General features: G+C 37.8%; 1 protein-coding gene across 9 annotated transcripts in view; it reads right to left on the bottom strand.

Annotated features, from left to right (window-relative positions):
- SPAG9 (sperm associated antigen 9) overlaps positions 1-14476 on the bottom strand; it is a 59253-nt gene that overhangs the window by 18827 nt on the left and 25950 nt on the right. For 5 of the 9 annotated variants that reach the window (XM_064395940.1, XM_064395939.1, XM_064395942.1 and 2 more), the window contains 11 exons: positions 11938-12091; positions 8231-8441; positions 7637-7736; positions 6947-7068; positions 4373-4387; positions 3820-3877; positions 3116-3268; positions 2976-3027; positions 2427-2557; positions 1251-1307; positions 235-408 (listed from right to left, as the gene is read on the bottom strand). In XM_064395940.1, coding sequence (XP_064252010.1) covers positions 235-408; positions 1251-1307; positions 2427-2557; positions 2976-3027; positions 3116-3268; positions 3820-3877; positions 4373-4387; positions 6947-7068; positions 7637-7736; positions 8231-8441; positions 11938-12091 — 1227 coding nt within the window. The remainder of the gene's footprint in view (positions 1-234; positions 409-1250; positions 1308-2426; positions 2558-2975; positions 3028-3115; positions 3269-3819; positions 3878-4372; positions 4388-6946; positions 7069-7636; positions 7737-8230; positions 8442-11937; positions 12092-14476) is intronic. The other 4 variants (XM_064395941.1, XM_064395944.1, XM_064395946.1 and 1 more) reach the window with 1 other exon arrangement.

The following is a 14476-nucleotide window of genomic DNA, read 5'->3' as shown; positions in this document are numbered from 1 at the left end:
GCCTAAATGCACTTTCTTGAAAGACAGTGGTATTTACCAAGTAGAATATTTCACCCAGGTGCTCAAAGTATTCACCCACTGCTGCACATTTCACTCTGAACTATCTTGAGTCCTTATGAATCAATACTCACTTCAGGAGATTATACTTCACTTAGCAGCATGCTAATAATCTCATAGGACTAGAAGAGTAAACACTTGATTGAGCATATCTACTATAAAATCAAAATGTCTTACTCTTCACTGAGGAATTCAAAGGCTTTAGATTTGTCACTGGGTAATTGAGATAAGGTGCTGCTTCTTTTCTTGACTGATGGAGTAATGTGCGAGGTTGGAGCATTATATTTAACATTGACAGGAGGTTCTGGTTTCTTTGCTGTATTGCTGGATGAACTGAAGAGCCTGCTAAAACTAGAAGAAGAGAAAAAGACAAGAGTCAAGATTTGTCAGATACATCCAAATTTGACTATGCAGGCAAAACACAGCATATGCCAGCCTGTTCAAGACAGTTAAAGTAAGAAACTGGAGCCCAACACACTCAGCAACACTCTCAAAGCACAAAAAACTCATGTCCCTAAGAAAAATTCTTAAAGTATTATTATCCCATTTATCAAATTCAATGGGAACTTCATCTTGAATTAACATCTACAGGGAACCAACAAAATTAGGATGTGAACATCACACCTGGAAGACAGCTCTAGGAAGGACATTAGTTCATGCAGAGAGCATTTCAAAAAACCCACTATTATCTATGCAACAAGATAAAACAGTTATCAGAAAATCACAACATGGAAAGGATTATTTGACAAACATCTAAACACTGGTTTAGATTTAAAGAGCTTGAAGTCAGAAAGAAGAATGTAACCATCAGTAAGCTGCACTTCACAGAGGGAAAAGAAGCTGAAATAAATGCAACCCACACAAGCTGTTCAGGTTTCTACTTTTCATCATAAAAATTAATCTGGAAAAAATGTTCAGAACAAGAATCCTGGGGCATATCCAGCTAGGAAAAAAATTCCCGCACTTTGGCATTTAACTTCACCAAGTGCACAGCCACTCACTACATGCTGCAGCTTACGATAAAATTTGTCTTCCAGAGCAGTCTTACCGAGCTGGCATGCTGGGCAACAAGAGGAATAGTGTTAAGATATCTTCATCTGCCAAAAAATAATTAGCTAACATACACAAATGCGCCAGCTAATTGGTTAGGGTCTTTATTTATTTCTGCCAATAAGCTGCGTTTCTATACTTACAACTGCCAAATGCTTGATCTTTTCTTCTCTTGCATGGCTGGATTTTCTCTCGATGCTCTACAAGAAATTAATTCCAAGTTTACTGAGTAAGCAACAACTAAAAAAGGAAAAGGAATGGAACAGTGTGTAACTCTTATTTTTTAAAAAAGGATAACATCTTGAAAATAAAGCCTGTTTTTTCACACTACTACTACTTTACTGATCAGAGCATAATACTGAAATTCCCACTACAGGAAATAAAGTTACATAATAAACTTCATCCACATTTCTTTGCATCCCAAACAAACTGGCAACTTTTCAGACAGAAAAGACAAGTCTGCATAACACTTCGTAATGAAAAAAGCTTGAAGAAAGCAGCAAACCATTTTAAATTATTCTGCTCCCTATTTAATATTTTAACCACTGTTTTTTGTTTAAAGCCTATTAATCTTCATCAGTAAATAATTGATAAAGTGTTCCCATAGCCATAAGTAAGAGATAGGAGAGGATTTCTACAGCAGATAATAGCTACAGAAGAACAAGCCATGGCTGTTGGGAATGTACGTTTTTCCTCCCAAAGGATCACAGGCATGAGGACAATGGGAACAATCACATGTCACTGCTGTCCATGGCCAGCAGGCAGCACCACAGCCTCTGGTACCTGTGGTCAGGGACAAGGATGAGTTGGGCTGAGGTCTGAGGCAGAAGACTTAACGTTTTTAAACCACACATTCCAAACAACTGAATATTCAGGATGCAAATGGGACCAAATCACATCTTTATTGCTTATATTTAACATGCCTTGCACAATTTAAACTGTTTTATCCTGAACAACCCAAGTCCTTCCAAAGGAATTATGCTCAGTCTGAAGACAACACTATCCCTTTTCTGAGATCACAAGGTATGTGTACACACAGAGTAATTTTTAATGCCCACTAGATTAATGTTATTTATAATTACCAACTTTTGGAACTGTTCCAGAAACCCTTGAAAAAATGAGTGTATTTCACATCATATGAAGTAACACATTTTCACTGAGGTCTCACCAAGAACCATTCTGACAAATTATAATCCCATAACTTAAAAACAATGATCCTCATGAGCATGAGCAAAACAAGCAGAAGGCAATGAACCAGATCATTCAGCATCTAAAATTCACAAGGAGCTCTGTCAAAGATTCTGCAAGAGCCTTTTCACCTTATCATCTCAGTCCATCGGACAGCCTCCTGCAGCTCCATCAGCCTCTCCTTGTACTGGTTCCTCTCCATCAGCACTCGGGCCATTTCCACTCGCGTGAAGCGTTTCCGCTGCGCCGTGGGGACATCGCTCTAGGCACATATAATATAATAATCATGGCAGGGACAAAGGCGCACCACAGGGCCCTGTAGAGCCACCCTCTGCCTCCTGATAACAGCCAGGCTAGGGAACAATTCCAGATTTTAAATAGTTTGGGGCTTTGAAGATCTGGGTTTTACTTTCCTCTCCTCCCATCCGTTGTATGCGATATAATGTGAATGAAAACAGCTCTTCAAAACAAGAGGGTGATAACAGTGGGCACAGAGGAAAGCAAGCAAACTAACCACTGTCAATTTAAGTTTACTCGTGCTCTTTAGATCTTCTGTCATTTCTCTACAGGGAGGAACTTTACCACTACTTATTAAGCAGTTAGTTTTAGTAGCACTCACTAAACACAGACTTCTAATGTCCCATTGTATTACACACACAAAACCACACATATACACCTACATCATCATCCTCTTTAGCCTTCTGTCTTGCTTCTTCTGCTTCTGCACGAGCTCTAAATAAAAAATAAAGAACAGCTGCACTAAATACCACAGTAGAGGTTTTCTTCTTTTCCCTTTTTACAACCATGGAATTAAACTTACTTTCTCAGCTCTTCTTCCAGTTCTTTATTCTTCTCTTCAAGCTTTTGCTTTGCTTGTTTTACAGCCTCTAATTCACCTTGTAGTACATCCTTTTCACAGGTCAATTCATCCACCTTTGCTATTAAATCATTCTTCACTACATTCAGTGCATTTCTACACAAATATTGAAAACATATGTTTATATGGATGGCCATGGTGTTGCAGTTCAGCTTCAGCCTGGTTTTATTTTTTAAGACCTACACATTTCTTACACAGAGCTGCTGTAAAAAGATACAGCTTTCTTAGAGGTCAAACCATCTCCCCCCAAATCTCCAACATTCAAACACATTCACATTCTCTCTATTAGAAAAAAGTACTGATAAATCAGTTTTCTTGGAATAAATCCCTCAACAGTGCTCCAGTGGATTTGCCTCTGCACTTAAAGCTGTGTTTCTGACAGGGAGGTCATCTCATCAGGACACAGCACTGCATTTCTTGGAGTCTTACAAGGATTTTTTCTTACAAAAACAGATTTTTCTTATTAGGTCCTTAATTTCTAGAAGAAGACCAACTCAGACAAATACACCTACAAATTCAAAATACTCACACCCCCATTACTCTTAGAACTGAACTTCCTTTGTACAGTTTCAATTCTGTATCAGGACCCTGAAGATATAACGAAATAACAGGAAGTCAGTATTTTTTTAACAAACATTCTCACTTACTTTGTCTCCAGCAGCTGAGTGTTTTCCAAAATAAGGTTTTCAACCTCACGCCCCATTCCTTATAAAAGGAAACAAACATATCAAATTAGCAAATGAAATGGATGTTTTTACAATGTTTGCCATCGTCTGAAGTTAAATGAATTTTACGTATGACCAACTTGTCAGAAGAACTGTGAACTATCTGAAGTTTCAGGTCCAACCTACCTTCTATAATTAGCTTTCCCTCCCACCTTCTCCCAGCTTGATTTCAATTGAAAAAGCCCAAAGACATCCCTAACTAAGCACAGGCCAGTGCTGCTACTCTGTATATTTCAAACATGTTACAGTACTAAGTCAAAAACCAAACACAGCGTATGTTGTAGAAGTATTAGAGCACAAAATGTTCAGTTTAAAATGCTCAACTGTCTTTTACACCATTAGAATTATCACTTTTTGATCTTTTATAAATAGATTGTTATATACCAAAGTGTATCAGTTATAGACACAAGACATGCTGAATAAAGTTCAGATTGTGAAAGCCCTGCAGATTTCCCCAGAGCAAATGATACCTTACCAAAGAAATTATGGTCTTTAAAGCCCATGCATTCCATGTAGAGCAAAAACAAGAACAAGAAACATTTCATGTGAGGTGTAGTATGAGCGAGGAGGAATAAAAGATTAAGACTTAGAAAGTAAGAGTGAATTAAAACAAAGCCACCACCAAAAATCTGAAGTGGGATGTGATGTGATTAGAAGCAGGATTTATACAGAAGACTGATGTGGAAGAATTTAAGTTTGTCACAACCATTTCCATTGGTTAAACCTCTTATAAGAATCAGTAACCTAATAAAAGTCTCTCATTTTCTGTGAAATAATTTAGAAGCACAGTCCTTGGAAGAAATTCTAAGCCATTCAGAAGTTTCCAATTAATATGTCTAATGGAGAAAAGTGAACATAACTTTTCAAGTAACTCTTCAGTGTTACTTAAATTTCTGGAAATTAAATTCTCATCCTATTTTTTGTATACCTAATACAATTTTCCAAATTTTAAATAAGGTAATTTCAGGAGAGAATAATTATTTTGCATCTTGCACAGCAAAATAATTATGACACAGATAACAGCAGAAATTATGTTAGCTCAAGATTAACATAAAGAATGATAAAGGTATCTTAATGGTGGAGGCCTTTTAAAATACTTTAGGAACACAATCTTCTAAGCAACTTTGGCAGCAGGAGACTTAAAAGATATTTGGATAAAGAAGAAAAGGTATCTATAAATAGACATGCAAGTCAAAGCTCCCTCTTTTGACATTTCCCTCTCTGGGTTTTGGATTAAAAGCAAATTACATTTACTCAAGTAATTTAGATCAACCATGGTTAATTTATCAATATCTGGAGAAATCTCCTATACTACAGCCATCAAAAGATTTTATTCAAGTTGCTATTGCTTTTTAAGCATTTTCAATATTCACAGATAAAAGTAGGTAGGATCACATCCAAGAGGTTTCAGGATCTTTTATAATGCAAGAACAAAAACTAGAAAGCCAAAGTGCAACAGCAAAAAAAAAGTTACCAAGCAGGGAAAAAATGCAGAGAGCATATTGTATGAGAGCAGCAACCAAGAATGCCTAACTGGAGAAGCAACAGATTTCAAAGATTTTTTGAATAAAGAAGCATACACACCAGAATATTCCCCTGGGTATGCAGCCCAAGAGAAAACAGATTAGAGAATCCCAATTAACTATTTTTAAACAACTCTATACTGAAATTTAATGCTCACTTAGAACAGGTCCAAATACTTCAAACACACAGACTCTCCTGGGTGCAGGTGTGGCTTTTCAGGTTTTACACTATGGTTGTTCTCAAAGCGAAATTACAATTCTAAAATAAAATTTTCAGACCAACACATTCTGCATAACAAATGCAGGTAAAACCCTAGACTTAGTGTGCACACACTGGTGTTTCCAGCAATAGATTTGCAGAAAATGGTAATAAACTCACTGATAAACCTTAAATAAGTTATATTAAAAAGTATATTATTTTTTGCCCATGCAAAACAAAGCATTAGGATCAGGACATCCTGACAACAGTTTGATTTCTTTAACCAATATATCACAGCTAAGGAATGGATGTTGCTCCACATTAATACTTCTCCAGTATCTGTATTTTTACATGCAGAATGTGTGATTAGCTGTCTCTGAAAATGGAATGACATCCAAGAGTTTTAGATGGAGTATGTTGCAGTAAGGATGTGGAGAGCCTCACTGCTCAGAGTGACAACAAAGAAAAACCATCTCAGACTGGAGATGGGCCCATTACTCCTAGTGAGTAATACCTGCAGAAATGTCACCTGCTTGATATAAAATAAGTTTTGGAGGAACACTGAATAACCAGAAATCCAGATTGCACACAGGAGCTTTAGCAGTCCTAACAATCTGTATTTTTGCAAGGTCAGAGGACAGAAGCAAACAAGCTGCTGATTTTCTGCACACAACTCATTTCAAAAGCACCTGAGAGTAGCCTCTGCATTTTATACATTCCATAGTACCAGCTTTCATTATTTCAAAATGAGGCCTGAACAATATCATAGTAAAAATATCTTGCTATATTGTTTATAGAAAGATTATTCTTCTGATTACCTTTTTGATCTTGGTCAACTCAAAACTCAAATTTATTTCAGTCAGCATAGAAGTAACAGCAAGCTGCTTAGGGGAAGGAGAAATATGGGTTTCCCCTCCCCTATCAATTAACAGCTTGATTCTCATATTACCACCATTTCATTTGCTGCAATTCTCTTTCAAATTAAAATCTCTAAGAAGGTGATAAAGCCAGGCCACTACAGATCAGGCATGACCTGAATAAAACCACCTAAAACTAGTTCAAGACAAAACTCCTTCCTTAAGAAAAAAATCATTATGTAAGAGAACATACAGGGAGAAATGGAGAATAGTGTAGGAATTGCCCCAAAAGATTAAGATCATTATACAGAGAGAAAGAAGTAACACTTGCTTTTGGTTTTGCATTCCAGTGATTACCTTAGGATGCTACTCAAACAATTTAAATGCAAATGAAGCCTAACAACAAATCCAGCAAGACTAATTAAGCACTTCCTAAAAAGGAAAATTTCTGTATTCAGCATCGTTCTTACCCAGTAAGTCTGCACCTTCATCCACATCTCCAATTAGGCCAGAACCAGCAGATGACAGCTCTTCAAAGAGTGACTCTGTGTTACGGTCAAATGCTCTGTTCTTGATGCCTTTGGTGGGAGTGCTGGGCAGAGAATTAAACAAGACATGAAAAAGCAGGGAGATAACACTCCCACAAATGAAGAAAAGCTTTCTCTGTATTCTTTACCAGTAGTTCATTTGTTCCCTCTCAAACAAACTCCACAAGCTTTCAGTTGGTTTACAAGTTCTAGATTCTATTTTCAAATAATGCTTTGCCATCAAGATCCTAAACTTAAAGCAGTTGCTGATACTGAGCTGGACAGGAGTATAAAACATTAAAGCATATCAAGTTTTGGCCTATTGAAATTCAGTTGTGTCAGGACTTAGCCCAAATGCCTGAAGAACAGACAGCTCAGCTAAACTGGAAGACATTTAATATAATAAGAATGAAAGAGAACTGAATAGTAGGAAGTCAAAATATTCCTCTGGTCAGAGAAGGGGCTCCTTTCACACAAAGCTCTTTTTACACCCTTAAGATTCACCATACAGGATAATTTTATCCATCTCATCACAAGAATTAAATAAAGACAAGAAAATGAAAATTCCCACACACAGCATCTTTAAATAACCTTCTAAAATTTGCCTTCCTCAAATCACAATACACAACTTACCTGGAACCCTTATATCCACTGAGATCTTTATCCATATCCAGCTCTGGAGTTGACTCAATAATTGCCTGAACTTCAGATTTTTCTTCATTTTCATTTTCCCCTGGGTCAAAGCAAGAGGTACATGCCCATAAACAAAATCATCGTGACATATTAACTACATGTAGTAGTTCTTAATCAATCACCAACATAGGATACTTCTGTACAAAGACTTATCAAAATAATTAAATTAAATGACCCACAGATTTTGATACTCTAGTGCAGATACTGGAATTTCTGGGTCTCTCCTGAATTTAACACAAGTCATCCAACAGCACTTATTTCCTCCTACTTCTGCAATTGAAACCAAGATGTCCAACACTTCACAACTCTTTGTGCCTTTTCTACTGCCAAAAAAGGTCATAAAATTTCTGATTCTGAAGCAAAAATTACTAAAGTCACCAATAAACAACAGACTTATCTCTGACCAATATTCTGTACTCCTTAAAACACTGAGTAAAAACCCCATTCTCATTTGTCACACAACAAAAGATAATTAATAAGTGATCAAATATGAGGTCCATAGTAACCCTACATTAAGAAGTTAAAGCAGCTCACCACTGCACACATTTCTTGTCTCTTGAGCTGCCTGTACTTCAATATTCTTGCTCACATCCAGCTTGTCATTTGACATCTCTGTGTCCTTTGCAAGCCCTTCAACATTTTCCTTCTGAGGGGTTTCAGCAGGCAGCACAGGAACATCTGAAGCAGCTGTGGATGCTGGCGTAGTACATTTGGAGCCTGCTTGGCTAACATCAGAGAGCTCATCCTAGAATTGCACCATTACCAGTAAAAAATGAACATAAAGTGTTATTAGAAGAACTGGGCATATAAACTAAGGAACAGACAACAAAATCACTATATTTTACTGAAAATTATGCAAAGACAAATAAATAGAAATAATATTTTAAGCCAGTACAGTCATCTTTAGCCTATGGCTGTTTCACTCTTGTTAAGGCAATTACAGCTAAATAAAAATGCCTTTATCTTTAATGGCAATGTTTGATCTCAGCTGGTAATTTTAGTCACTACTTTTCTGTGAAGGCTTCCAGAAAACAAGAATCTTTCTCATTCTAAGAGTCCTTCTAGCTGCACAATGAACTGCCTAATCTTTCCAGAGTTGTAAAATTAATGGTTCAGAATATACATGGTACCTTAAAAAGCAGCCACTGAAGAACTGATGCAAATATGGATTCAACTGATATAAAACTGTAGTAATTCATAGAATCATAATCACAGAATGATTTGGGTTGGGAGGGACCTTAAAGATAATTTTGTCCCAGCACCCTGCTGGGCAGGGACACTTTCCACTAGACCAGGTTGCTCCCAGCCCTGACCAACCTGGCCTTGAACATTTCTGTATTTTCAAGCACTTCACTCAAGATTTCTGTGCTTTCCAGTCTGAACTGTGAGCACTGGCTGACACTGGGAAGAGAACATGGAACTGTGGTAACTACTTGTCCAGTTAGATTTCAGATCAACCAAGGAAGATCAGTAAACAGTTCCTCCTCAGAAACTCTGACAACAATTCAGAGTGACACAGTGTCAAGACCATTAAGTATGACATTAATTACAGACTTAATCCAGCTGCTGGACTCCAGACTGGGACCATCACTCACTCAGAGCTGCATCAAGCACTGTGTGGGATGGCAGAGTGGATTGTGTGTGACATAACCAGAGGCCACTACCTGAACATACCAAGAGCCCTTTTTCAGCTCTTCTCTCACCTCCTGCATTCACATTTTACTGCCCATTCATGCCCAGACCCACATCAGATGTCTGATCTATGACTTAAGCAGCACATGACAGTGAACAACAGCCCACTTCAGAAAGGAAAACAAGTCTGCCTGTTTAGGCCAATAGTTTCTAGCACACACCATTAGAGGAATCTTGTTGGGGAAAATGAAGATGAATCTTGAGGCTACTGTGTACAAAATGGAGGCAGGATGGTAACTTTTGATAAAAAGTCTTGTAAAGTTTGTTTGGGAATCAGAGGTGAAAGCAAGGCTCCTGGACATGTCTGTGACATTTTTTAAAGAGAATGTGACTGAAGTTGTCAAGAACAAAACAGGTTTAGATTTTGCAAAGCACAAATTCACTGCATGCCTTTTTGAGGAAGAAATAAAACTGAATTTTAAGGTTATTTAAAAAAAAAAAACATGGCAGAGACCTGCATGTAGATGTACACTGTCTAAATGGTATTTTGCATAAGATTACTATGAATTGCAACTTACACATTTCTCCTTTTGGAACTTACTAAGGCAAAAGTTTTATTTGTGTGGGGACAGGGAGGAAAGCACACATTTATGTATATTGGCATACATGTAAAGCTGGCATCTTATAGTAACATCTCCACATTGAATTTCCAAGCCCTAGAAACAAAAATACATCACTAATTGCCTACCAGTTACTGACAGTTCTCATTGTTTTATAGTAAATTTTAGAACAACCAATTATTAATATTTGGTTTTCTGTCAAAAGTGTTCAGAAATACAGACACCTCTAAAGGAATGAAGAAATGAAAAAAACACTCTGCAATTTACCCAATTGCTTTCTGAATGGGTGAAGTTGAGGCAGTGGCTAATGGTTCATACTCCAGTGAGCAGACACAGAAGGGAGGAAGTGGTGCCCCTTACCAAGGGCAACCAGAGCTCACACAAACGAGAAATAAAACCTCAGCAGAGCTGCTGGCTCTGTTTAAACATTTCTACATCTTTGTATTCCAAGAGCATCCACTAACTGATGCAGCACAAACTGATCACTGACTTTCACACACAAAGCTCAAGGAAAAAAGCTTGATAGCACAAGAAAAAAACAGGGAATATAATGGTCCTTTCCTTAAGGGAATTTCAAATCAGCCCATATATTTTATATTTCTGACTTTATTATTTATGGATTTTTTTAGCTTACTCTTGGAAACCACAAAGATTAAACTATTACAAATGTTTGTTCAAGATGTTGCTTTGGACTCAAGGAACTTATTCTGAATAAACAGATTTGAATAACTACAGTTTGTGCTATTTTGTGAATTCTCATTTTAGCAGTGCATTATTTTTAGAAGAATTATACCAAGAAGCCTATTTTGACAATATGGATTAGCCAATTTTCTGAGGGGAAAGATGGAATGAGAAGCTTCCCTTTCTACCTCATGCCCCATCAACTCTTAGTAATAACTTTTATTTATTGTACATGTTATATTTCAGTCAGCTTTCCTAAAATCTGCCAATTCACTAATGTTAACAGCATAAGACAAAGGGAATTGGACATATTCAAGATCCAACCTCTTGACTAGCACTCTAAGTGAAATTTTTTTAGAAGCAAACTCACACTGTCACTTTGATATCCCTATAATTAACCACTACTTACTCCTCCCTTTATCTCCTTATGATCTCCATGGTAAATAAATGGATTCCTATTAGCTCCAAATAGTTTTTGTAGTTCTGATCAGTTAATATTGCTGTGCTAGGCAGGCATTAAGTTCACTTAAGAGGAAACTCCTCTCAGCTATATGCCTTTCCAAAAATAACAGTACGTTCCAAAAAACCTCATGAAGAAATACATATTGGGAGGATTTACACATTCTGGAGTTCTTCACCCTGCAGATCCTCCTCCTGCTGGGCTGTGAGTGCACCCTAGACTGCCAGACTCATCACACTCCAATACCACTCCCCCATTCCTCCACTCCTGCAGGTTGTTTTATTCCACCCTCTCAAAGCTGGAACGTAGAACAATTGCAGGAATTATAGCCAGGCTACAAGTAAGGGAAATCATGCTCACAGAGTAATTTAGGAAAGTTAGGTCATTCTCAGCTCTGTGGTCTACCTGCACCATACACCTGGTAGTAGGTAGAGGCTGCATGAAGAGCACTGCCCATGCAGTAATCAAAGCTTTCCATCTAAAGCAGCATTAATAAAGCTAATTAGACTGCTCCCACTACCTAGTAACATATTTAGAGTGGAAAAACAAGTTGGAACTTTGGAAAGGGTCCTTAGTCAGAAAGAAAACACCCATTACTGAGAATAAGAGAACTAATCTGTATTATCACTCATTTGAAAAATACCCCCAACACTTTGTTTCTTGTACTAAGAAAAGTTCCCTCAAAGTTCACTGGAGTAAGCAATGCATTTGGGTTACACAGAGGTGTTTTAGGGGTCTACCTCCCCTCTTTCAATTTGATGGCTTCTTGGCTTTTTCCATCCTCCCAAAGATCCACCATCTGTAATGAGAATTCTTCCTGCCACACGAGGCAGCCAGGCTGCACTCACCTTGAGGCTGGTGTGGGACCGTGGCTGGCTCAGCTCGTGGAATTTCCAGTGCTCTGCCACAGGTGTTTCTGCCACCTCCCTCTGAGCCTCGGGCGTGAGGAGAGCATCTCCTGCAGGTAATGGGAAGATGCCCAGGGATATTGGACGTTCCTTCCTGTTGGAAAGACATGCAGGGTTCATCAGCCATCTCAGATGTCCCACAGTTTATTTTTCTGCAGCCTCTGAAATCAGCAGGGAAGTGGTGAAATTCCAGGTTTAAACATCAGACACTGCTCCATTAAATGTGCAGTGCAGCACACCCAGACTGTGCCACAGCACCCAATAATTCCTCATTTCACAATTGCCAAGTCGATTCCATGGTTTTAAATAGCAGTTATTGATTTACATTACAGCTAATCTGTAGCAAACAGCAGTTTTATAGAAATGAAACACCCGTTCAATAGAAGTATAAGACAAAAGTGTTTCCTTACTTCAGATGAAAACAGTTTTCAGCAGCCACTATTAAAAATACCGTTTTGCACCTTTTTCTCCAAAATATAACCACATAATTTCTACAACAGCAAAGAGCTAAATTATCAGCTGAAGCATTTGCAAAATTGTAAACAGTAAGCCTCAAGCAACTCTTCTCAAATCATTGGGTATTTTATTCCTGAAGATCACAGAAATGGATTTGTGTAAGAGGAAAGAACTGGGTCAGGGAATTACCAGTGTTACAACTGGCTCAGCTAAAAATTGTGTAGTTTTACCCAAGATCAGTTCAACAGTCTACTTCACCCTAAAGCTTGCACCAGCGAAGCAAACTATTTCATCCCAAAGTTTCACTGCTTCACTCTTTCTACTTCCCTATAACAAACAGCATTTGGAAATTCCAAAGGTTTACGTAGTAACCGTCAAAAGAAAATAAATCCCCAGCCAGTAGTGCGCTCAGTGAACAAAAGGATCCATTCTTCCTGCTAGCAAGAGACAAAACCACTGTGTGCAATGCCATTCATAGGATACTGTGGCCAGCCCTGAAAAGGAAAAATATCACCCAGGCCTAGAACCGAGATAAGCAAAGTGTTTGTTCAGGCATAACAATGTAATGCAGAAAAAAATTACTATAATCAACTAGCACAGCTTTAAATATAGCAGACGGAGAAGATAAAAGTATGCACAAGTGATGGCATAAGTTTTCACATTTTAGCATTATAAAAAGCCAAGACACAACCACACGTGCTTTCTTTCACAAGGCCCTTCACAGATTAAGCATAACCTAGGCAGAATTAGTATCTGCATACAAAATACATGCAAATATAGAGCAAGGAGTGATGAAAAGCAAAACCTAAGCATTTTTGGACATATTCTTGATTTTGTTTATTTACTTGAAGAAAAGTTAGTGAAGAAGGGATTTTATTTACCAATAAACTCCCTTTGGTAAATTTTACATTGTCAAAATCATAATGTTCAAACAGCAAACAACTTGAATTGCCATGAACCTTTCCAGTGCAGGTGTACAAAGATGCTCCTTGTCACAAAAACCTTTGCACCTGATTCTCACATTGGAGCTATCTTGGTCTTTCAGAAGTATTATTCCAAATTAATTCGTTAATTGTGAAATAGTTTAGCACACCAAAGCAGGCAGCAAAGTGAGTAAAGCAAAATCAGTCTGGGTTACAAAATTCAAAACATCAGATAATGTTCCAGCATCTGCAACGGCTGGAATGAGAAACCCCACAGTGGATTCCAAGGATTCCCACTATTGTAACAGGTCCTGCTTTGTTTTTGATTTCCCACAACTCTCAAGCATGTGGGGAACAAAAGACAGGCCACAGAAGCTGAGATTATGTCAAAAGAGAGACCATTTTAGTGGATAAGAAGTGAAAGAACAAAAAGTGGAAGAAAAGCTGCCCTTCAGTGGTTGCTAGAGCTGCATTGTGAGGGGCCCGGCCTCAGGCAGAGGGTCCAGCACATTTCCATATTGCAGGACAGCCACAAAGCTGATCTGCTTTGCAATCCTCAAAAGAAAGAGAATATTAAATGGGGACAGTTTAAACAGTTCACGCCTGGCAGCATTTTTTCCCCGATTCGTTTGAAAAAAACTTGATAATAAACATACTTTGATGTGTTAGAACAGAGGTCAGGTGCATTGCAAGGCTGTACAGTAAATGAAGTTTGCAAAAGAGGCTATTTTGGAAACGAAGCTTATTATGTGATTCTCTGCATTAAAGAAATGATCCAATTAGATTGAAGCAATTTCAATTTATTTCACTGCTTGTTGAGCAGAAAGCAAAGAACCTCTTCTGCCTCCCCAGTGCCCAAAAAATATCTGAAAATGCCACAGTGAGCAGAATGGAAACACATTGTAAAAGCCTAAACTAATATTCTGAAGTGATGCACTGAAGCATCTGCAGGAACCTTTAGGAACTTTTAGATGCTCAGTTCTAAAATCTGACTAGTGTTTAAAAATAGAAAAATTTCTTCTACAATTACACTCCTTCATCCTATATTTTTATCTCTTTTCTTAAATTAATAAAGACTAAGAAAGTGAATTTCAACTCAT

Source organism: Passer domesticus, chromosome 20 (assembly GCF_036417665.1).
Source record: "Passer domesticus isolate bPasDom1 chromosome 20, bPasDom1.hap1, whole genome shotgun sequence".
NCBI lineage: Eukaryota > Metazoa > Chordata > Aves > Passeriformes > Passeridae > Passer > Passer domesticus.
This window is presented reverse-complemented; position numbering and strand designations above follow the sequence as displayed.